The 25,659-nt window shown below is 31.8% G+C and overlaps 1 protein-coding gene across 2 annotated transcripts; it reads left to right on the top strand.

Annotated features, from left to right (window-relative positions):
* Positions 1-10,696: 10,696 nt before the first annotated feature.
* On the top strand, positions 10,697-24,744 carry LOC116120105 (kinesin-like protein KIN-7K, chloroplastic). 2 transcript variants are annotated; one of them, XM_031406042.1, is made up of 24 exons: positions 10,697-10,834; positions 11,927-12,187; positions 12,287-12,384; positions 12,995-13,084; positions 13,901-13,953; positions 14,568-14,633; positions 14,721-14,774; positions 14,930-14,989; positions 17,673-17,751; positions 17,983-18,050; positions 18,172-18,234; positions 18,443-18,547; positions 19,075-19,179; positions 19,334-19,441; positions 19,525-19,671; positions 20,703-20,882; positions 21,073-21,231; positions 21,476-21,706; positions 22,390-22,485; positions 22,573-22,698; positions 22,785-22,835; positions 23,035-23,082; positions 23,196-23,396; positions 24,036-24,744. In XM_031406042.1, exons 2-24 carry the CDS (start codon positions 11,955-11,957, stop codon positions 24,579-24,581), a joined length of 2,967 nt encoding a protein of 988 aa, XP_031261902.1. In that variant the 5' UTR covers positions 10,697-10,834; positions 11,927-11,954; the 3' UTR covers positions 24,582-24,744. The 2 variants fall into 2 exon arrangements, with proteins under 2 accessions (XP_031261902.1, XP_031261901.1); XM_031406041.1 differs by having other exon boundaries at positions 10,699-10,834; positions 22,345-22,485.
* The last annotated feature ends 915 nt before the right edge of the window (positions 24,745-25,659 follow it).

Raw genomic sequence — 25,659 nt, 5'->3', positions numbered from 1 at the left:
TTTAATCTTGGTTAAATTTGGGTAAATAATAATAATAATAATAAAGGGCAAGATTATGCTTTTCATTTTGGAATAATTATATCCAATCTTGCTTTGAAGGGTTTGTCTTTAAGCTTATTGAACTAAGAAAATCAATAGAAATGAGAAAGAAGTAAAAGATAAAATTAAAAATTAAAACTAAAATAATTCTTCCAATACGAAGTAATCATATACTCTAGATGAAGATTCTTCCAATACGAAGTAATCTAATACTCTAATGAATAATACTATAATCAGTATAGATACAAAGTCGAAACCAATTAATAGTTATTTTAGCTCTATGAGAAACTCAAAATTGGGACCCTTTCCACTTTTCACAATGTTAAAATAAAAATAAAAAAAAGTTTAATCTTTTTTTTTTTTTTTTGATTAATTGAAGTGTCTTAGTTAGTTTACGCTTACTTAACTAATGCTGAGATAAGTAAGACGTAAATGTAATAGATAGTCATTTTGTGGGATTTAAACATAAAATCTTTGGATAACCCATTTAAATACTAAAGTCTTGTCATCCGACCACACGACTAGTTATTTAACATTTTTTATAAAAAATGTAGAAATTCTTTCACATTTCTTAATTCAAACTAGTAACCATGTCGATAAAAGCTTTAATTCTATAAACTCCTTTTAATTAAACCGAACACATAGGTATTTGAACAGTTTAAGATTTTGGATTAAATTATTATTATTATTTAACTATAATAATTCCCTTAATTATGAACCGTGATACAAAATTCAAACTACCTACCAATACAAGTTAACTATGGTGATATAAATAGAAGGGTCACAACACCATCTTTGACCTTAATCATCTTAAATTAATTATTTTCCTAAATTATGTTTAAAAAAGTTTGTTTGTTTCTTCATTTTTAGTTAATTATTTCATTAATTCTCTGGGTTTGGAATTGATTGAATTTGGAAAATTTCTAATTTGTATGGCTAAACTTAGTGCATGGGTGACCATTCTTTCACAAAAGTCCCAAAGAGTTATATTTTGTTTCAAATTTTACCTTCTGTTTTTCAAACCCGACAAATTACGAACATGTTTTGTACTCTCCCAAAAGTCTATTCTTTAAAGAGAAAAAAGCAAGGTAAAAAAGAGCCCATCATTTGTATCCTCAATTGAAAATATAAATTTAATTTGTAATTTTTATTTACAATTTTTTTTTTTTTTTTTTTTTTGAAAACGATTTACAAAATATACCAAATCCACCCTTTACGCCTTTTAAAAACAATTTTTGTTCCTATCAAACATAAGTTATGTTATTGAGTGTAAAATCATCCTATCATGTGGTTACATTATTGGTACATGTCATTAATTTTTCTTTTAAAAGATAATGTTCATTTATTAAAATAAAAGATAAGGATCTATTGAAAAATTAATAAAACACATGTCGAATCAAATAATTGTGAACTACCTTTGGTGATTGAGTGATTCGATAGGAACTTTTATGTGTATTACCAAGAGGTCCTGAGATCGAATTCCTCCTCGATTGTTATAGAAATAGCCACTGCAATTCTTACTCGATCGATAGTTGCAGGGTCCTGAATGATTAGTTAAGGTAATCGTAAGCTACCTCGAACGCCTTCAATCATTAAAAAAAAAAAAAAAAAAAAAAAAAAAAAAAAAAAAAAAAAAAAAAAACTGGTTTTTGCTATCTCCTCCAAACCGCATTGCTGACACTATAGTCTATGCTTATTTTTAAATACATGATTCTTCTTTCTCAGGAAAAAAAAATGAAAATTTATTTTTATTTCATTTCTAGATTAATTTTTTGAAAATATTAACAAATGCAATACCAATCCACTCATATATTTTCTGTCATAATTATAGATATCATATTTTAAGATATAAACAAGTATTTGTAATGTTATTGGTTTATGCTTGAGTTGTAATGATGAAAAAATAGTTGTTGATAGAGTAGGCCCTTGTTTATTATATTGTTAGTTGCCCACCTTATTATATTTTCATCTAAATTCAAGCCTGGCTTATTCTTTTTATAACCCTTTTTTCCTTCCATTATATGATTGAGAGACCCACATTTTAAAGACTTAAAAACACCTTATGCTATCCTAAATTAACTCTATTATTATTGTGAGAGGTAATTGTGGCCGGATGGAAAGCCTTCTAGTTACTAAGGTTAACTATACCAAGGGTCTTATACTCGAGTCACGGGTAAGACCTAACCTACCATGTTTTGTGTATTATTTTGATCCATTGAGCAAGTATGTTTTACTATTAGATCTTTTTGTGTATAGAATTATCTTATTTCCTGAATATTGACTAAAAATGTTTTCTAATATAAAGAAAACAGTTAATAACATTAATTCTCCTAATATATGATTTAATAAATTCCCCTAAGGTTTTAAAATAACAAAAATCCTTTTGTCATTAAGTTTTAGATGCTAGAATGAACAGCAGAAGGGTAATTTGGTAATTATTATTAACTCATAACAGTGTAAATTTCAACAGTTTACTAATTCATTAATGACAGATAGATTTATGTTATTCATAATTTGAGAGAGTTTTGTATTATTATATACTTCAGGGAATTAATGTCATTCAACCTATTATAAAATCTCTGAGGCAGATTCCAAACAATTTAAAACAAAATTTCGATAAGAAATTTTCAAATTTGTTATTTTTCTCGTGCAAGTGATTTTTTTTTTTTTTTTTAAATAGAATTTGTTTTTCATGTGAAAGGCATGCTTCATGTTTAAATTAATTTTAACATAAACATTTAATTAACTAACAATTATTTGACCTACAACTAAATTATTTAATATATGTTCTCCAAAATTTATTTTTCAAAGATGCATAAATCAGCTTATGGTCATTTTAATTTGATATTTTTTTTAGAAAAGAAAAGGTTTTTTTTTTTTTTTTTTTTTTTTTTTTTAAAATACATATATAATAAGAACATGTTTTTGGTTCTATATTTAACAAAGTAATTTATTTAATTTATTATAAGTGTTTTTTTTTTTAATAACTCATTAATTTATTAATTCTTAAATCATATAATTGGTAAATGCTGGACCCAAAAGGTTATTCAATCTAAATAATTAATTAATTGCATGATAAACTATTTCCACACTAATTAGTCTCCTTAATGAAGGCTTATTAAATTAAATTTTGACTCCTTTTGTAATAGAAATTAAGAAAAGGATCTAAAAATAAATACCTTCTATAAAAAATTCATAATACTTATGAAGTATTTTGTTGCACAATTCGTATAAGGTAGAATACTAGGATATTACGTCAAAAATATGTACCACAAGTTAATGAATTTATTTTATGTATGAATCAATGGTTGAAAATTTATGCCTCAATTTAAGCTAAGACTTTTTAAATTAAAAGATCCTGTCTCTTTTCTTTATTGGTAATTGTTAAGATTAAATATTCATTCCATATATATAAATTGATTTCTATACCTAGTTAAGCTTGTAATTTATGGGATCATTAATATTAGTTTTCTAAGATATAGGTTAACTATCATTTTGATCCACTAAAATTAGAAAGTAGCATTCTGATCCCTTAAAGTTGAACACTTTACTCCTTTTAAAATCATAAAGTAACACGTTTAAGTACCTCAAACATCAATAAAAAGTTTTGCTATCTTATTTAAGTGTACGGTGTACCAAATATTACTTAGCCTAAGGAGTCGTAACTTAAATTAATTATTCCTAGAGTGAATGACATTAGTCTCCCTTAATTATGATCACAGAAATCCCCCTACCGTTAATAAAATGTTAGTGAACCATTATAATTTACATCGTTATCAGTTAGTAAATATTAACAAATGATCCTCTTACCGTTTACTATAGTAAATATTAACAAATGATCCTCTTACCGTTTACTACACTTAAAATTTAACAACAGAGAGATTTCTGTTCTTTCCAAAACTTAAAAAAAGGTTCTCCAAACTGGTAATAACCCTTGTAACTTATAAACCCTTATAGATTGTGCTTGCTTTATGTGAAGGTTGTGTACGTATATGGGTGTATGGGCTAACCCTTGAGGTTTAATCAACTATTGAAGTCTCTCTCTAAAGTTTCAAAAGTAACAAAACTCCCCCTACCATTTGTGAATTGTTAGTGAACCCTTGGAATTTATACTATTATAAGTTAGTGAAAATTTACCTAATTGTCTTCTTATAATTTATTTTAGAGTTAAAGATATAAACACCTCTAAGATATGATATAATAACAAAAATCCGCCTACTTTTATTAAATTGTTAGAATTTATACTGTTACGAGTTAATAAATAATACCAAAATGTCTTCTTATCATTTTTTTTTAATACCTAAAAGTTAACCATAAGGGAACTTCTATTATTTTCATAACCTTGTTATTATGTTAGCGTTAGGGGGATTTTTGACGTTAAATTAAATATAGGAGAAATTGTTTTTATTAACTTAATGGGTACTAATCAACCCTTTAATTGGTCGAACGGTTCGATAGAACTCTTGTGTGTATTACTTAAAAGGTTCTAAGTTTGAATCGTTTCTCGATTACTAATAGGGATAATAATTCTAAAGTTTTGAGAGGATAATTGAGACCATTATTATCAATTAAAAAATAATAATAATAAAAAACGCTTAGTGGGCATGTATTATTTTATTTTATCTAGTTCCACTAAAACAAAAAGGCCGCTTTACCTACCAGCCACTCATTTCTTAACTAAAATGATTCCTCTTGCTTTCTTTTTTGTTTTCTTTCAATGACTTAGGAATCTATTTTTTTATTTCGTCAAAAAAGTTAATGCCTAAAAAACTCAAGTGTCAACTCCCACTTTGGCATCCCTATGATCTCTTTTCTCTCTCTTTTTTTTTTTTTTTTTAATTACTTTCTTTTAATTATTATATAATCAGAATTTCAATCCGTTTGTTACAATTTGGTCGTGCAAACGAGTCAAAGCTCGAGTAGCTCTTGTCTCCAATCAAGTTCAAGTCTAATAATATTTGATTTGAGTAATTTACAAGTTTTATTTGAGTTCGACATATTATATAATATTTTAATTTTATATTAATATTATATATAAATTAAAATTTTCGAATTTCAAATTAAAAATCCTTAATTCAACCTCAAACTCCGATTATTACAGCTGAACTAAGATCAAACTTCTTAATACTTGGCATCAAACTAAGGTCAAGCTTCTCAATATTTGGCTCAACTCGGGTATAAGATTCAATGATTTCTCTAGAGTGAATGAAATTAATAAGTTGTTTTTGGCCTAGATTATATGCAATATTGATGTTTAGTAATAAATAATCTCGGAACAACTACGTCATGTTTGGCGTAACTTACATTGGACAACAGATAGCCATTGGATTGGATAATTAAAATCCAATGGTAGATATTAAACAATGAATGAAAATGATATAATCATATATGTATTATTATTATTACTATTATTCAAGCAGTACCACTATTAAAAGAACCATTATTAAAGACTTAAAGTAACTATATTTGGGTAACTTAATAGCATGAATGTTATGTTTGAAATTAACAAAGTTATAGCTGAAGCTTTTAATACGAATTTAGTGACTAAAATAGTGCTTGAAACCTACTTGTTAATAGATTGTGCGGAAAATATATATTCAAGATCAATAACATACGAATAAAATTACGCCACATAAAGAAACGTGATATTTACGTGGTTTGATATAACTTACCTATATTAATGGATGAGAGAAATTCGTTATAGTTTTATGAACACAATATATAAGAGTACACAACTCCATAAAATACAATATATAAGAGTACACAACGCTATAAACCCAATACATAATTAATAGAGCGGAAACATACATAGGGCGGAAAAAATCTCAATTTCTACAATGGTGTTTAATAACCCTTACATCAAAATACCTTGTATACTTACATTTTCTCATAACCCTTAATTGGTTCTTACCTTAGTATACAAGACATTCTATTTCTAACATAAATCATATTTCAATTCGTAACAAGATTCTCATAATTCTATTCTTATTTACAATTCTATTCTTTAGTAAATAGTTTTCTAAAAGACATACATAAAATTTTACATGGGAACTATTAGGAAAACGAGTCACTTGTGGGTTGTGGTCAGATGGATAGTGGGGCGTATGGTTGAAAGCGCTACTGTAGTCTTGAGTTCAAGTTGTACCAAATGGTGGCTAATTATCATATCTAAAAAAAAAAAAATGTTACTAGACTAAGAGTACATGTGTGTCCTAATTTTAGTGGGGTCTAATTTTTATTTAAGAGTCCACTTGGGAGTTTCATAATAGCAGTTATAAGGGTAAAACATCGTAGCAGTTTTGAAGATAAACCACCGTAGCTGTTTTAAGAAGTTTTTAGTAGCAGTTTTTAAAACATCAAACCTGTGCTTGAGAATTTATTTTTCAACGATTCTGACAGTTTTTTAAAATGATAAATTTACATATATGCTCATAAAAATACCCAACTTCAACCAATTCTTGGGAGTTTTATTTTTTCAATTATAAGGTAGGAGTTCTTTATTTATTTTCTACTTATTAGTATTTTATAACTTCAAATTTGATAAAGTCTCCTTATTCTTCTTTGGTATTCTTTACAGCATCTGAAATGATTGAAAAATTGTAGCTCCACTTCTCCAAGAAAGCATCTAGAAATGAGATTTTAATAATTTTTTTTTTTTTATGATTGCTTAAAATTATTTTATATTTAATATGGTTGGAGACGCGCATAATATGGTTAATTTTTTTTTTTTTTTTTNAATTATAAACAAACAGGTCAGCTTAATTTTAGAGCTTATAAGCAAGTTTGACTAGCTTATAAGCTTAGACAAATACCCCCAACAAAGTTATAGCTGAAGCTTTTAGTATGAATTTAGTGACTAAAATAGTGCTTGAAACCTACTTGTTAATAGATTGTGCAACGGAAAATGTACATTCGAGATCAATAACATATGAATAAAATTACACCACATAAAGAAATATAATATTTATGTGGTTTGATATAACTAATCTATACCAACGGATGAGAGAAATCCGCTATAGTTTTATGAACACAATATATAAGAGTATACAACTCCATAAAATACGATATATAAGAGTATACAACATTATAAACCCGATATATAATTAACAAAGTGAAAACATACTTAGGACAGAAAAAATCTCAATTTCTACCATGGTGTTTAATAACCCTTACGTTAAAATACCTTGTATACTCACATTTTCTCATAACCCTGAATTGGTTCTTACCTTAGTAGAGGAGACATTCTATTTCTAACAGAAATCATATTTCAATTCCTAACAAAATTCTCATAATTCTATTCTTATTTACAATTTTATTCTTTATTAAATAGTTTTCTAAAAGACATGCATAAAATTTTACATGGGAACTATTAGGAAAACGAGTCACTTGTGGGTTGTGGTCGGATGGATAGAGGGGCATATGGTTGAAAGCGCTGCCGTAGTCTTGAGTTCAAGTTGTACCAAATGGTGGCTAATTATCATATCTAAAAAAAAAAAAAAAAAAAAAAATGTTACTAGACTAAGAGTACATGTGTGTCCTAATTTTAGTGGGGTCTAATTTTTATTTATTTATTTTTATTTAAGGGTCCGCTTGGGAGTTTCATAGTAACGGTTATGAGGACAAAACATCATAGTAGGTTTGAAGGTAAACCACCGTAGTAGTTTTGAGAAGTTTTTAGTAACGGTTTTTAAAACACATAACCTGTGCTTGAGAATTTATTTTTCAAGGGTTCTGACAGTTTTTTAAAATCATAAATTTATATATATGCTTATAAAAATACCCAACTTCAACAAATTTTTAGGAGTTTTGTTTTTTCAATTACAAGGTAAGAGTTCTTTATTTGTTTTCTACTTATTAGTATTTTATAACTTCAAATTTGATGAAGTCTCCTTATCCTTCTTTGCCATTCTTTACCGCATCTGAAATGATTGAAAAATTGTAACTCTACTTCTCCAAGAAAACATCTAGAAATGAGATTTTAATAATTTTTTTATTTTATGATTGCTTAAAATTATTTTATATTTAATATGGTTGGAGACGTACATAATATATATATATATATATATTTTTTTTTTTGATATGTTTGGGATAGTTTTGTAGTAGATAGGGTATTTGTGGAATAAAATTTTAAAACTAACCAAAACACCCCGATTTGAGGTGTTTTATAAATCCCTAAAAAATATACTACACTAGTTTTGAGGGGTTTTTGAGCCAGTCAAAACTAGTGCCTACAAAATCTGACAAGTAAGGGTTTTAGAACACCTCAAAACTAGTCTAATTAAAAACTCCTTAAAACCAGTGAAAACAAAATTTCAAAAGACCCTGAAGTAAATATCATTAATCCAAGATCCATTAAATTTTTCAACAATTCACAGTAAATAAATTAATAAATAATATGAAAATGAGTTTTGTGAAGAACAATAAGATTTTAGTTGGTTAAATTTGGTCTTCCTCACGTACCAATAATTAAATTGATTAAATAATATTGGGCTAACTATCATTATTAGTATTATTATTATGGAGTAAAATGTCCTAATCAACCCCATAAAGAACAAATGAAATCTCATAACTTAGTGATTAAATCTAATTAATTAATAAATAAAATAATTACAAGCATCTTTGTCAATATAGACCCAACTTCTTCCTTGGTCGACAACATTTTTGCTTTTAGGTAGGAAGCACCAACTTCCATTTCAATAATTACTTAAAAAAATAATTAATTTTTTAATTCCATCCACCGATATCCTATTATTATCAGTGATAAACGTAAAACAAAATCTTAATTAAATTTTCTCTCGTAAAAATACAGAAACATATATTTATCAAGCCAATAAATATATATTATTATTATTTTTTTTGGACTTGATACAGGTTAGATTTAATCAAACGATTTCAATAGTAACTATTACTTTTAGGATTTTTCTAATGTATATATATATATCTCGTTAAATGGTATTTATAAATAGTTTGTTAATATCAATAAACATTAAAAGAAAAAGGAAAATAATTGCAAAATATCTTGTATTGAAGGCTCTAATTGTATGATATTTAATTATATAACATAAACTACACGTCAATATGATACATCAAAGAAAGAAGGTCTTCGATCAATAACTCATCGGGTGCATATATGTCACATATACTAATATAACTTGCATATATTAGAGGAAAAAAACATGCCCAAATTAAATATTTTTCCTATACCTCGTCTAGTTAAAGATTTTTTCATTACATACACCCCACCTAGTTAGATATTTTTTTTATACATACGCCTTAACTAAGTGAAGATTTTTCTTATACATGCGCTCAATCAAGTTAAAGATTTCTTTTATACGTGCGCCCAATTAAAAATGTTAAAAGATTTTTTCTAATATATAGTCTCTTTTTATTCAAAGATTTATTTTGTATACATACCCATTTCAAAAGGAATTTTCCTATACGTGGGTCCTTTTCCTTTTGCATTAAAGATTTTTCTTGACTACCAAACACCCTATAAGATTTAACAACCATATTACGTTTGAGCGAAACCGTTTCTACAGTTGACAAGTAGTAAATTCAGAGTGGGGTCCACGGACCATTGGTGAGATGAGACGTCTCCACTCCGTCACAACTCACACGCGACTCTTGTGACTTTTGGTCATAGCACATAATATGGTTTGTTCATTGCTGTTAGTCTGCGCGCTCTAAAATAGCAAAAAGATTTGCACTTAGGGGCGTAAAAAAAACTATCAAATTATTAAGGTGTGATAAATAAAATATTTTTATAATATTTTTTGTTTATTTGTATGAATATAATATTTTTCTATACTACTTTTTTTAAAATATATACATCAATAAAAATTTTAAAAACTACAATTTTATTTCAAAAAATGAATTAAATATGTGTGTTTATATGAACACCTACTAGTCAACATTAATTTTTAAAATAATATAAAATGAAAATAAATCCAATCATATCGATTAAAATAGTTAATAAATAAGTTTAAATGAATTAAATTTCGATGACATATATGATTTTTAAGATTTTTAATTTATATACATATAATATATAATATAATCACATTTCTATCTAAATTAAAATATTTAATTTAAACTTTTGACATTGATAGTAAAAATGTTTTGATTTTAATATTTTAAGTTAAAAATTTAAGTTGATATAATTTGATACAATTCTTTACATATATTCCTTTAAGGTAAATGCGTAATTTTTGAAGCTAATTTATCGGACCCAAAATTAATTTTTTAGAAACTAATTTTTAATCAAATTTTAGCAAAAAAAAGTTATACTTTCTATTTGATTAAGTATTAATATCGAATTTTTAAAATTTTTTAATTATGGATATAATTAAAAAAAACAAAAAGTAACTAAAATGTGAGAAAAATTTATAGTCCAAGTAATGTACTTGTCAACTGTTATAAAATTCCAAAAAACACAAAACATTTTGACAAAATTGCAAAACCCCACCCACTGACTGACTGACCTTCACCCTTATTAACTTTCTCTTTCTCTCTCCTCCAGCTTGCTAAAGTGCTAGACTGTCAATTCTCTATCTCTCTACTTTCTTCCCTTTTTCTTTCGTCCTTTATTTTTTTCTTTCTCTGTCTAAACACATTAGGATTGATTGGTCGATGGATTGAGAATGCCGTCTGCCTTTTGATCAACGGCATCGCATCGCTTCCAAGCCAAGCAACAAATATAAGTAGCAAAAATTTTCTAATCAAACAAACAAAATATCGCTCTTGCTTACTCTCTCTCTCTCTCTCTCTCTCTCTCTCTCTTTCTTCTTCATGACTGGTGAGTGATCATGATGATGAATTGATTGTGTTTTTTTTTCGTTTGAACGTTTGAAAATTTGTTTCTCTCAGATCTATATATGAAATTTTGTCTCCATTTTATCCACACAGGATTTTGATTTTCTCCTTGTCTTAATTTTGCTTCACTTTTCTTCTCTTTGAAACTAAGCTTTTGNTATTAACTTTCTCTTTCTCTCTCCTCCAGCTTGCTAAAGTGCTAGACTGTCAATTCTCTATCTCTCTACTTTCTTCCCTTTTTCTTTCGTCCTTTATTTTTTTCTTTCTCTGTCTAAACACATTAGGATTGATTGGTCGATGGATTGAGAATGCCGTTTGCCATTTGATCAACGGCATCGCATCGCTTCCAAGCCAAGCAACAAATATAAGTAGCAAAAATTTTCTAATCAAACAAACAAAATATCGCTCTTGCTTACTCTCTCTCTCTCTTTCTTCTTCATGACTGGTGAGTGATCATGATGATGAATTGATTGTGTTTTTTTTTCGTTTGAACGTTTGAAAATTTGTTTCTCTCAGATCTATATATGAAATTTTGTCTCCATTTTATCCACACAGGATTTTGATTTTCTCCTTGTCTTAATTTTGCTTCACTTTTCTTCTCTTTGAAACTAAGCTTTTGGAGGTAGAAATATGTTTACTGTTTGAAGTTTCCGTTACAGCAACTGTTCTCAGAAGTTGTTAATTTATTTGTGGAAATATTTCTTTTTAGTGTTTTTTTTTTTAAAACTAATTTTCTACTTTGCATTTTCTCATCTGTTAGTAATTTTGTCTTTTTTTTTTTTTTTTTTCTGAAATAAATTTTCTGTTTGGCGGCCGAGAAAATGGAGAGGAAAAGTGAGGTGTCTTGAAATGAGAAAGTCAACTCGAACTATTCTTGTACTCTTGCTTTTTCTGTTTGGATGCTGAGAAAATGGAGGAGAGTAAAAGTTTTAAAAATCTTAAAAACGAGGAAGTCAACTCAAGTTAACCTTATTCTTTGCCTTTTCACTTTCTATAAAGCTCCGCGAGAATCGAGCATAATTAATTTTCTTAATTATTTAAAATTTAAAATTTAATATATATATTTCGTTTTCAGTGTTTTGAGGAATTGACGAGAAGTAGCAATGTCATCAAAGCACAGATCGAAACCGAAAAGATTAGATTCAAGCAATTCTAAAGCTGTTAATTCGCCATCTTCTTCAACGACGTCGTCTTCTAAGCAGTTTCTGGAGACATCTATTGATGGTCTGAGCTCTCCCGCCTCTTCATCCGTTCGAAGCAAGCCTCAGTATTTCTACACTGAGAACTTGTCTTACAAAGAAAATGTTACAGTCACTGTTCGGTTCCGGCCGCTTAGGTAACTTAATGTGTGCTCTTAGAACGTGTTTTGAACTAAATTTGTATAACTTTTTAAAAAAGTGCTTGGAAATTTGATTGCGGTTGTTGAATGGCGTAGTCCCAGGGAGATTCGTCAAGGCGAGGAGATTGCGTGGTATGCGGATGGGGAAACTATTGTGCAGAACGAACATAATCCATCGATAGCGTATGCGTATGGTAAATTGCATATGGAGTTTATTGTATTTGGTGGAATTATATGCTTACTAGAGGACATTGCATATTGCAGAATCTAGAATGAAGAAAGTTATACGCATTGTATTGAGGAAATGCAACTGGAATGTAGTAGAAAATTTGAATTAATAAGAATAATCAATATTACAAGTTGATTTGAACCGATAATGCTATGGTTATACCTTTTATATCGATGTAAAATTGTCATCATTTCATGAATTTCAAAATAAAGCATGTCTTACGGATTTCTAGTATGGGTTGTTCATATGTGTACTGTCATCATTACTCCTTGCTGTAGTGTAGTTTAGGTATGGGTATGAATTGGGTTTGATGTGGCGTTTCTTTCTGTCTACATTGGTGAAATACAGTCTTCGTCAGGCTTAACATTAGTGTTACTTTTTTACGTTATGCATTCATCAATTGTTTGTCTACCTTGTTATCTTTGCTGCTGGTTTTGCTTAAGAGAGTTCTCCTATTGTTTTTTCTTTGCGGAAAAAAGTTCATTGAAAAAGGGCAAAACAAGATGTTCAACTTGTTCATGTTTGATTTCAAGATTCAGAATCTCATTTCATTGTTTCTTCCCTAATGCTTCTAGATCGGGTATTTGGCCCTACGACCACCACACGCCATGTCTATGATGTCGCTGCTCAGCATGTTGTCAGTGGTGCAATGGAAGGCATCAATGGTAATTATTGAAGATTCATATTCTTGGCAAACATATTTTCTTATGAGATTTTTGTTGCATTTTGGAAACATTGAGTTTTTAATTAGTCTCTGCTTTTCTTGCTTATTCAGAAAACTTATAAAATTTCATCATGGACCTTTCCTAATCATGTAGGTTCATTATGTGTAGTGCTATGATAAATAGTTCTAGAGCAATAAGCCTATGTGGCGTTCAGTTATATGAATTCAAGTTGCAATTCTTTTTGGCTTCCTATCTTGAGACCTTTATCATTTAATGATTCAGAAAAATTTCCTTTTCTTTTGTTTGTGATTGTATCATCTTATAGAAGTGTAATTATGAATGCTTGGAGTAATTTTTCTTCTTCTCATAAATGTAATAACCAAATATAAAATGAACATCTTCAGAGGTTCAAACTGCATTGATGAACTCTCAGTTTTCAAAGTGTTGCCTGGTCTTAATAATTAATTATTGGTGATAGTAGATTGGTACCTTATAGCTAATTTGTCTAAATTCAGAATCTACCTAATATCCACTGTGCTTGAGGGCCTATGTGGCTGAAAAAGGCTAACTTCTGGCTAAAGATATGCTTGATATGCTCCCTGTGCTCTGCTAGGCTTGCCTTGCCTTGCCAACGTCTTACTACTGTTACTCTCAAGGGCCTAAGTTGGGTGTTAGGTGATCTAGTTATGAACTTTGATTACAATGCAAGCACATTTATTAGAAATTATTTGCATTAGTCGTGCAATTGTTATATTTAGAAAGCATTTACATGGCCATAGTTTAGAGTGGATTGACTTTTTGTTATCTCACCCTCAGGCACCATCTTTGCATATGGCGTGACAAGCAGTGGGAAGACTCACACAATGCATGTAAGATTTGATGACTGCACACCACTTTACTTATATATTGTTTATCTTGTGTACATAAGGGGATGCATCTTCCTTGTATCATGATTTCTTACCGATGATATTTTATGATAGGAAGAAGTGTAGAATCACACGATGCATGTAAGATTTGATAACTTGTTATAAGTTATTGGACTTCAGCATCTTTTTTTTCCTGCTCATGAAGAAAGTTCAATATGCAGAAGTCACAGCTGCAATGATACGCTCTTCCATAAGCTCAATCTTCTGAATTTGAATGGCTTCTGGGCCTTTTTATTTTTACTTTTCTTAGTTCTGAAGGAAATTTAACTTAGAGAAATGTTCTATTGAAATTGTGTTCATGTCATAGAATTCTCTGACTCTTGGAAAAAGGATACCACATCACATACATTTACTGAGGTTAACAAATATATTATATCAAATTATCATGTGTGTTACTTAGTCATATTATCCAAAGATATCTATACAGATTTAAGGCTTCATGGGAAACATACTCTTCAGTGGTGTGAATAAGTTTGTTGTGTTGTGACTAGTTGAACTATGAGTTTGGATTTGTTATATATTACTCCTGTTCTTACATGGTAACATGTAAATGGCAGGGTGATCAGAGGTCCCCTGGAATTATACCATTGGCAGTAAAGGATGCTTTTAGTATTATTCAAGAGGTACTTTATATGAAATACTGAAGTGTAGAACATTCTCTATCAGTTCCTTGTTATAATACTAATTCCCATGGTTGATGAATGTTGTAGACTCCAAATCGAGAATTTCTTCTTCGAGTTTCATACTTGGAGATCTATAATGAGGTCATCTTCTTCCCATTCTCATTTATAAATTTATTCAATGATGCTGCACTCTTTCCTGGCTTATTATTTGCTTATAATGTTCAATGTAAACTAGCTTCCATACTGCTTTGAACTTTTCAGAGAGAGCTATACTATTAGGTTTTCTGCATTTTCAGGTTGTTAATGATTTGTTAAATCCAGCGGGGCAAAATTTAAGAATTAGAGAGGATTCTCAGGTACTCATTTATATGCATCTTATCCATATATTTTTGTTAAATCTGACAATAACTGCATTATGTATGATGATTACTATTTGTCCAATGCTTCTAGTTTTGGCCTCTTTATCGTGTAATGCTTCATTATGGAACTCATTAACCGTAGAAAATTGAAAATGTTAAATTTATCTAATGGATATCCAAGTTGGGTTTTAGGGACTAATATGAAGTGGATTATTATCTTGGGGCCTAGGAAAATTTATGGCTGTTTGATACTTTACCATATTGTTGTACAATTTGGTTTTGCTTTACACTGGTGAAATTTTTGTCTATTTTGTGCTCATGTTAGTTTGATGCATTTGAGTCGGTCACAAGAAAAATCAAATTAAAACAGTTGTCTTCTTGGTATTATGATCCCTCTAGTAGACGCAGCCATGTACTGACTAATAATAGTTGAGAGTGACTGCTCTGTATATTTCAAGATTAAGCTGGGGTTACTGTATCATGTCTCAATGTGCCTGGTGCTTGCATAATGGCATGAATTGATTGCAAGGAGTCTGCAATAGCTATAACCTGAGGTAATATGCCAAGCGTGCGGTGGTATTTTGTGTTGACACGTATTATTTTAGTTTAAGTAAATATGCAGTGTACTGGTTTGAATGATGAATGTGTCACAGGCCATAGATTCAACTAGCATGATAAATGCTTTCTGGATGCTTGTCATGTAACATTGGCGAAAATTTCACAAAGCCAGTATCAGAGTAATGTACAAGAGGGTCCTCAGCTGACTAGGTTTATATATTTGTTGGGGCTTTCATATCATGCTACATATCAGTTTCTGATTTGGAGTAGAACTAATTTTCCTTGTATAAGGGTATGATACTATGTCATAAAAAAGGGATGGGTGCTTTGGTTGCTTGCGGAAATGTAAGAATATTCATCACAGCTTCCAAGTGCAACAATATCAGCATGTAAACCTAAACTACTACTGGGCCTTGTACATTCAGTAATTTTCTAAGTGTCAATTTGCCGTATATAAATCAGAATTGCCTCTTGAGCCTCTGAAGCTTTTATCTCAACTTTCCAGAGATTTTGGTGGATAGTTTGTTCAGCAAGTGAACTACTTTGTTCTAGTCTGACACCTTTAACCGTGTCACCAGTTAGTAGTGGTGGAAGTGTTATAGATTATCTGTATACCTGGTAGTAAGTAGTGGTGGAAGTGCTATGGGCGATGTATTATCTTTGTACCTGGTAGTAAGTAGTGGTGGAAGTTTTATGGATTATCTTTATACCTGGTAGTAAAAGTGCTCAGTGGTCATCCTCTTATATTTCCTTATTTTCTGGAAATGGTCGGGGGTAATTGAAGAGCTGAAAACTGACACCATGCATTTTTAAGCGGTTTAGATTTGTGAGTGCAATATGGAGCAAGCGTTACCTTGGCTTGGAAACTCTTTGAATTTGCACTAAGTTTGGTTACATGATGCACAAGGCTTGTTGGAAACTGCACAGACAATGCACTGCAAGGTGTGAATTCAATTGATTGGTTTGATAGGTGGACTAGGCTATTACATGATGCTTTCATTTGCTTGTGCTTGAAAGGAGGAGGAGGAGGAGCGGCGGTAGTTTGGGTTTGGGTTTGGTTGATCTACTGGATTGCATTGCTCAGTAAGTGCATGGTTTGAGTGGCATTATGGTTTCTAGGAATCAGTACTTTGCAGATATTTTGCAAAGTAATTGTGTCTCAAAGTTACAGAATCTATTTGTAGATCTGGATTTTAAGTGCTTGGCTTCTGGTTTGAGGATATTTACTGTGTTTAAGGTCTTTTTGGTTTACAGTGTTTTGGAGTTATGACCCCTGTTTGAAGCTAGTTTATATTAAAACTATGCTTAGTCATATACTGCTGTAGCAGTGGAAAGTTATATGACTCACTAGTGTAGATGAGTTAATGAATTCAGCAGCAGCTTTCTGCTTGGAACAACTTTTAAGTTTTGGCTTGGTGGCCTCACTTAGGCTGTTTGGGGATGTCTGAGTGTCATGTGGTGATGTGCTGCCTATTGATGGTCTTGCTGCCTGGCTAACTTTTCATGCATCAATATCTCATATCTGATGCTGAATCTGGAACTTAAGGATTATTATTTGTTATAGAAATCTTGATTATTAGGACTTTGGGAATTATCTTTATTTGAAACTTGGGTTTTCTCCTTTTTATGTTGATATGTTTTTCTTTGCATGTTAGGAGAAGTTATCATTCTTCGGTAGAGGTTGATTTTAATTAGGTTTTGACCAATATAAGCGGGCGTTATGTTTTGTTTTATCACTAACATTGATTAAGTGATATTATGAAAATTGATTTTCTCCCATAATTTTCTTTGTTCTTCTCCCCTTTGTAATTTTTTTTGATCTCTTCACTCTCTCTCCTATCTCTTACTTTCTCTATCCTCCTTTTATCTTTCATGTCATGTCATAACATCACTGTCCTTTCAGGCACTGTTATTAAAGACATGATTTATGGTATAACTTATAGTTAGTTATTAGGCACATGTGTGAGAAAATGGCACAAGCTTTTCTCTCTATTGGAGCATGTGAACAGAAATTTATGGTGGATTTCTCTCAGTTTAATTTTATTTTTCAATCTCTTCAACTCTTGGTTGTTTAAATGTTGAAAAATGTGTTGTTTATTTATTTCCTGATTGATGTTTCTAGGGAACCTTTGTTGAAGGTATAAAGGAAGAAGTTGTATTATCTCCTGCTCATGCTCTTTCCCTTATAGCAGCTGGAGAAGGTAAAATTTCTTTCTTACTTTGTTATGTGCAGGAAGGGGCAAAATTTCAGGCAGGTGTATGAAATTAACAATATATTGTATTTTAATATTATCTAGAGTGTTTTGAGAAGCTGGCTAACATTTCTTGTCAGTTAATTGTGGATGCCATTGCAATTAATGTTCTATTCTTAATGATACTATTCATAAAATTTATTTCATGCTTTGTGACTAGATGTTGGTTTTTGACAACAGAGCACAGACATGTTGGGTCAACAAACTTCAATTTACTGAGCAGTCGGAGTCATACAATATTTACTCTGGTATTCTTACCATTATGTATTGAGATAATCACTTTTTCTACCTATCACCCTTTTTGGATGCATTATGACATTTTGATCTTTTTTCCCTTATAAGCTAATTTCTTCACAACCTTCCATGTAGACGATAGAGAGCAGCCCATGTGGTGAAAATAGTGCCGGGGAAGCTGTAAATCTGTCCCAACTGGTAATTTCTAATGCCTTTTACCTGGGATCAACTTTAGTTATTTGTTGTTTACATGATTAGGTTTTTTAGTTTCTACCTGTTGCTCATATGTCCAATAATAACCTCATATTTTTTTCTTTATTGCTTTCATGTAATATGTTGTAATTGCCATGTCATTTAATGTCTGTGATTTCTTTTTAACTTCTCCAAATTTTACTTATACCTGCAGCACCTCATCGATCTGGCAGGTTCGGAGAGCTCAAAGGCCGAAACTGTTGGTGTGAGGCGGAAAGAGGGATCTTATATTAATAAAAGCCTGCTAACTCTTGGAACTGTGAGGCCTTGAATACTGTTGTTATTCCAGCCAAGTCAATAGTTTGAATGTTATGGGCCTCATGCTTCCTCTTTAGTCAGTAATAAATGATTCACCACATAAATACTTGTCATGTTTATCTATCTGCCCATGCACACACACAACACATTCACTAGTAATGTATTTACGCATTTATGTATGTACATTTGTGTAAAAATGTTTACATGGATTTGATTCCATTACTGTTGCTCGTTCTTGGGTCTTTGTTGTGCTATATGAACTGCGTGGTCTTAGCAATGCTATGAGGCTTGTGAATCTTTATTACTTCATAGAATTTAACGGAAGAATACTATCTTATGCTTTGTAAGAGTAATCTCAGGTGTTTGTTGTTCATATGACTAAATTTCATGAAATGGCACTTCTATATTTCTTTCTGTCTATAGAGAGTACCCTGCTGTATATGATCTTACATAAAGTTTGGTCAGGGTTTGATATTCATTGTAAAATACAAACTTATTTTGGGATGTATAACTTGTGATTGTTTATAGGTTATTTCAAAGTTAACAGATGGGAGGGCCACTCACATACCATACAGGGATTCTAAATTAACCCGGCTTCTACAATCTTCGTTAAGTGGTCATGGCCGTGTATCTGTAAGTATTTTTTTTTTTTTCTTTGGTTGATAATACTCATGGCTTGAGTTTGGGTGAATGACGGACATACACACACATTGTCACTATATTGTTGTGCATTTTACCCCTTGCCCTTATAGTCATTATTCATTGTCTTTGATATCTGGGATTTCAGCTCATTTGCACGGTCACTCCTTCATCAAGTAGTTCAGAAGAAACACATAATACGTTGAAATTTGCACACCGTGCAAAGCATATTGAAATTCAAGCATCTCAAAACAAGGTATTTTACCTCAACATATGCATGTCAGAAATATCAACTCTCAGCTGTTTCTGTGAGACTCAGTAAAGAAAATGAACGTGCAGATTATTGATGAGAAATCACTCATCAAGAAATACCAACATGAGATACGGAGTTTAAAGGAAGAGTTAGAACAGTTGAAGAGGGGTATTGAAACAGTTCCTCAACTCAAAGATATTGGGGGAGACGATATTGTACTCCTAAAGCAGAAGGTATGCCTATGGTGGGATGGGTTGTAGTTTTTGCTACGGCTGAAAAGGAACTTATTAACTTATTGCTCAATCCCACTGCAAGTCTTTGCATATGGGGATATTTGACAAATTTCTTGGATAAATCATGTTCTTGTTATTTATTTAATTATTTTACCCTACAAATTGTTAGATGTTTTGTAGTCCCTAGTAGTTGCTTGAGCTAAATATAAAAGAGGCAGACATTAGTGCAGAATGTTGTCTTTCTGTATTAGGCTAACTTCAACTTTCTAGTAAAAAACTCTTGGATCTGTTGGGCGCTTTCACAGCCTGTATTTCTCCCTTTGCTTCAACAATGTGTTTAATATACTAGAGTTTTCTTGTTGCCAATAGCACTGCATAAAGTTGATTGAGGCTCAGATAGCACTTTGAGGGTATATAATATAATTAATAATATATGATATTTTTCATGATATTTCAAGAGAGCATTGGGAACTCTGCTTGCCTTACCCTAGACAGTTTTCCAGGAGTAGTAACTGAGATCAAAGTATTTTGAATTATTGGTCCATCTTATCGTCTCTTGTCAATGTTATTGGATATTGTGAATGGTAATTTGCAACTTTCATGTCAACATCATAAACATGTTATGATGTTCAGTTTATGCATTATGTCAATAAGTGACAATAACATAATTGACAGGGGTAGAGCCAAAATTGTAATTAGTAGGAGGCCAAAAGTTATATTCTTTTTTAATATCTAAAATCTAATCTCATTTGATATTTAATAATATATGACAAGGTGGAACTCCTAGTCCTAGGCTTGGGGATCATTGACCAAGTATGGCTCTGCCTCTGCTAATTGACATCCTTGGTGTATTGAATTGACGAAGTGATTAGATGTCTGTTTTCATTTTTTCTTTTATCTCTGTAACCATTTGATATCATTATCAGTTGGATGTCTTGATGGAGTCATCACATGACACATTTTTTTATCTGAAGAGAAAGTGGTGTGTTTGACTTTCTATCACTCATTTTTTGTTGTCGTCATGTGCGAAGCTAGAAGATGGTCAAGTCAAGCTGCAATCTAGATTGGAGCAAGAGGAAGAAGCGAAAGCTGCTTTATTGAGCCGAATACAACGATTGACCAAATTAATTTTGGTCTCAAAACCTTCACAATCGACAAGATTTCCCCACCGCCCTGGTCCAAGGAGGAGACATTCTTTTGGAGAAGAAGAGGTACCGTGATTGTTTCTACTTAAATTGGTTGTATACTTTTTTATTTTAACCTGTTACACATTAGAACTCTAATTTATTTGTAATAATATTCTCAATTTCATTTCTGCTGGATATTGAGAGTGTTTGTCTTACAAAGATTTCTCTCAATTTTGTTTGATCTGATTATAGTTATGTAATGTAAACTCTGCAGCTTGCATACCTACCACACCGAAGGCGAGACTTGGTCTTGGATGATGAAAACATTGATTTGTTTGCTTCTCTAGAAGGAAATTCTGAAACTGCAGATTATACAATTAAGGAGGAGAAAAAGACCCGGAAGCATGGATTGCTAAACTGGTTAAAGCTACGGGTATGTATATCATGAATCTTTGGTAGTTACGGATGTTCTAAAGATTAATCCCAACAGTTTATATCCAACAGCAATCTTTTTTTTTTTATTTTATTTTTTATTTTTTAAATATGAAGCAAAGAGATTCATGATTCATGAGAGCCAGTGTCATTAACGTGCTGAATGAATTTCTCCTTTTTGCTTCATTTTTGAAATGTACCTCGAGCCAGTTTCAAAGCTTATTAATTTAAATGTTGTTGATCAGAAACGAGATAGTAGCTTGGGGCCATTGACTAGCACCAGTGAAAAATCAAGTGGAATTAAGTCTAATAGTACACCTTCAACTCCTCAAGCTGGGAACACTAATTTTCATGCAGAATCCAGGCTTTCTCAATCTCCACTTACAGAAACCTCTCCATCTGCGGATGTACTCTCTGAGTTTAGACAGGACAGAGAAGTTCCTGAGGATAGTTTCCTTGGACAAGAGACACCTTTGGTATGTGAATTTTTTTTTACTCCAGTGCTGAAAAATTTATCTCCCAAAGAAAAAACTATCAGCCCTTCATGTCCATTTTGCTAATATATTATCATTTATCTTAAATCGCTTACAATAACATAATTGCAGATACAAGTGTCCAGCCCTTCACATAGGGCATGGGAAGGGTTTTATTGCGGTGAAATATAGTATTACTAAAATGATTAGAGTATCAGCATTGCTTTCTATTGCTATTCAGCTAGATAAACATTGATATATGGTTTTGCCTTACTGTTCTTATCAGTTTTTAGCTAGTTACTCCTAGGAATCTGCATTACAATCCTTTTTCTCCATCTAGGAATATTTATTCAGTTGATTCACCACTTTAAGTAACATAACTAAGCTAGTGGGCTAGAGTTGCAAATTTAGTGGTAGACATTTGACACATGAGAGATTTAAGCATAGAACCACTGCTCTAATACTGTTTTATGTTACCAATAAGTGAAAAGTTTAAGTTGTTAGGTAAGTGCTGGAGGGGATAAGATTAACACAGATATATAATGGAGAATTAAATCAAGATAGGGAAATAGAGAGAATTTAGATAGAGAATCAGATAGAAAATCAGATAGGTCTAAAGTTCTGTGCCTTGTTTGCTGTAGACTAGTATCAAAACAATTGATCAGATTGATCTTCTGAGGGAACAGCAGAAGATTTTGTCCGGAGAAGTGGCACTTCATTCAAGTGCCTTGAAGCGATTGTCTGAGGAGGCTGCTAAAAATCCCCAAAAGGAACAACTTCAGGTAATATATAGTCTGCTTTGTTGTCTTTGTCACTATCTGCTATTGATGTGCCTCGAATATTAAATTTTGCTCTCCTTGTTTACATAGGTGGAGATTAAGAAGTTGAAAGACGAAATCAAGGGTAAGAACGAACAAATTTCTCTGCTCGAAAAGCAAATTGCTGATTCCATCATGGCTTCACACAACACGATGGATAACGCTGAAGTATCTCAAGTAAGTTTAACTTACTATATCTTTCCTATGCTCACTTGTCTCTCATTGAAGCATGTCTTTATTCTCTTTCCTGATTTATGCTGCAGTCTATTGCCGAGCTGGTGGCTCAATTAAATGAGAAGTCCTTTGAACTTGAGGTGATCAATCTTCTTTACATCTTGGCCCAAGAATAGTGTTTCAGTAGCCTTTACAAATTATTCTGGAGTTCACAAATTGAAACAATTGAATAAAGGATAAAAGAAATGATGTGAAACTTTCTTTCCTCAGCCCCCGTTGATCGTTGTCATCTGTTGTTTTAAATTTTGTCTGACCACTGAATATTTTTTCAATTTCCAGGTCAAAGCTGCCGATAATCGTATAATTCAAGAGCAGCTCAATCAAAAGGTACAAATCTTTCAATCAATGTATAAACAACCAGAATTACTGAATATAGCTTTCTCTGTTTGGCGATAATGTTACCAGCTAATTGTAACTTGACAACATCACCATTGTATCAGATCTGTGATTGCGAAGGATTACAGGAAACGATATACTCCTTAAAGCAGCAGCTCAACGATGCACTAGAGCTTAGAAATTTCAGTCCTGTAGCCAGTTATTCACAACGATTCACTGAAAGTTTCCAGGAGGAACAGGCCCAAATCGACAAAGACATTGCTGTCTTGAAAGACACAAATGAAGACTTGCTTTCACGAGCACAGGTATTGTAGCCTCTTAATTCTTCAAAATGTTTGTAGCTAGTTCTTGAACCGAAATCACGTAACTGCATATCATGTGCATTTCTCTCCAAAGGAATCTTGCAAAAACATTAAAAAAAAAAAGGCGATAATAATAATCATATAACAAAGAAAAAATGTATACAATAAATGAAGGCCACAATCAACTGTTATAATTTTTCAAATGATTCCGTCTAATCATCAAACAACTAATAATACCTTGATATATTGCTGAGATTTCATTAATTGCATTTTATTGTATAAATTGGTGGTTTTTCTTAAAGAAATTGTAATTACCAGCTACTTTAGCTGATACGGTCATTTATGGTTGTAACAGTGGGTCTTGGATTATTATCCCGCTTACATTAAGGGTTTGTTGTTTAAGTACCTTTATTGAGAAAATTAATGCTTGAAAAATGCAATCCAAAGCAAATTACTGTGGAAAAGTGTAAGCTGAGAAATATATGAACTCGAGATTAGTCAGTTTGTGTTGTCATTACTTTTGTAGCTCATTGAATTGTATGGGTTGTCATCAGCCTCAGTTTCATCATTTTATGGCTTTTATAGATTTAAGTTGGCATGCAAGTCAAACTTTTGATAATTGCTTGCTTTTTCCTCATTCAGGCAACTGAGATTGAAGAATTAAAGCAGAAAGTTGTGGAACTAACAGAATCAAAAGAACAGCTAGAACATCGAAACCAGAAATTAGCAGAGGAGAGTTCATATGCCAAAGGACTAGCCTCCGCTGCAGCGGTTGAACTCAAGGCATTGTCCGAAGAAGTTGCCAAGCTTATGAACCATAATGAGAGACTAGCCACTGAGCTGGCAGCAGCAAAGAGTTCCCCGACCCAGCGTAGAACAAGTACAGGGCGAAATGGCCGCAGAGACAGCGGTCAGTTCAAGCGACACGATCAAGCTGCATCACTGGATCTCAAGAGAGAACTAGCACTAAGTCGAGAGCGAGAGCTTTCATACGAAGCTGCCCTTATGGAGAAGGATCAACGAGAGACTGAGCTTCAAAGGAAGGTTGAAGAATCCAAGAAACGAGAAGCTTATCTGGAAAACGAACTCGCTAACATGTGGGTTCTTGTGGCGAGATTGAAAAAATCCCATGGAGCCGATACTACCGATGTTTCTGAATCGACAACAGAAACTCAAGCGAGTAGATAGTTTTGGGATTTGAAATGATCAAAATGGTTTGGTGATTGGGTTTGAGAGTTAGCAAAGTGTGTAGAAAATTGTGGTGTTGTGTATTCTAAATGTGGTTCTCTTCTTATCCTTTTCTTATTGTTGATTCTTCAAATTTGTTCTACCAATTGGGCTTTCAATTTTTAATTTTCAATTTTCAATTTTTAATTTTTAGTTTTCAATTTTTAATTTTTAATTTTTAATTTTTAATTTTTAATTTTTAATTTTCAGTTTTTTTTTTTTTTTTTTTTTTTTTTTCCTTTGTTCAGATCTCTGTAGAGCATTTTTAAACAGACATGTTAGCTTCAGATTGCATTAGTTTTTGAAGTTGGCAAGTTTCTTTATACCTGTGGTTTTGGGTTAATGCCCAAGTTGTTTGAGTTACTCTTCAAAACAAAGGTAGTGTTTATGAGTTATAGTAGGATCTATAGGGTTGTTAATCTATATGTTTCTGAAATCGACCTCCACGAACTTACTTACCATTAGATGATTTCACGTGCTCACACACCACCAGGAAATAATAAAGGCCAATTGTTAGCAATGCGCTATATATTATTTTATTTTGTTCAATAACACTACGACACCGAATTCTTACTACACCGAATTCTTGTACCGGCCGACGTGGAACGCACAAACCAAATTCTTTATATTTTTTTCTAGTGAACGGTCCATCAATTTGGACGGCCGTCCACTCTCATGGACCCCCCATCCATAATTTGGACGGCTGTCCTTTCCAGGGACGGCCGTCCAAATTTGATGGACGCCCGTCCATATTAAATACAATAAAAAAATTTGTAAAAGTTTAGGGACGCCGTCCCATTACGGACGCCGTCCAACCATTTTGGACGCCCGTCCACAAATATGGACGGGCGTCCATTTTTTAGGGACGGCCGTCCTATAATTGGACGCCTGTCCCTATTAATAAATAAAATATTTTGTAAAAGCTTAGGACGCCGTCCATCCACTATGGACGGTCGTCCGTTATTTTTTGGACGGCGTCCACAATTATGGACGCCCGTCCTTCACCCAAATAGAAAAAAAATAAAATTCCATTATGGAC

This window comes from Pistacia vera, unplaced genomic scaffold (genome assembly GCF_008641045.1).
Source record: "Pistacia vera cultivar Batoury unplaced genomic scaffold, PisVer_v2 Contig924, whole genome shotgun sequence".
NCBI lineage: Eukaryota > Viridiplantae > Streptophyta > Magnoliopsida > Sapindales > Anacardiaceae > Pistacia > Pistacia vera.
This window is presented reverse-complemented; position numbering and strand designations above follow the sequence as displayed.

Excerpts from the sequence above, each read along its gene's own strand:
- LOC116120105 (XM_031406041.1), top strand. The coding sequence starts at position 11,955 with ATGTCATCAAAGCACAGATCGAAACCGAAAAGATTAGATTCAAGCAAT. Across the intron at positions 14,634-14,720 it reads CTTTTAGTATTATTCAAGAG|ACTCCAAATCGAGAATTTCT; the intron begins GTACTTTATATG and ends TGAATGTTGTAG. Across the intron at positions 23,083-23,195 it reads AAGAGCAGCTCAATCAAAAG|ATCTGTGATTGCGAAGGATT; the intron begins GTACAAATCTTT and ends CCATTGTATCAG.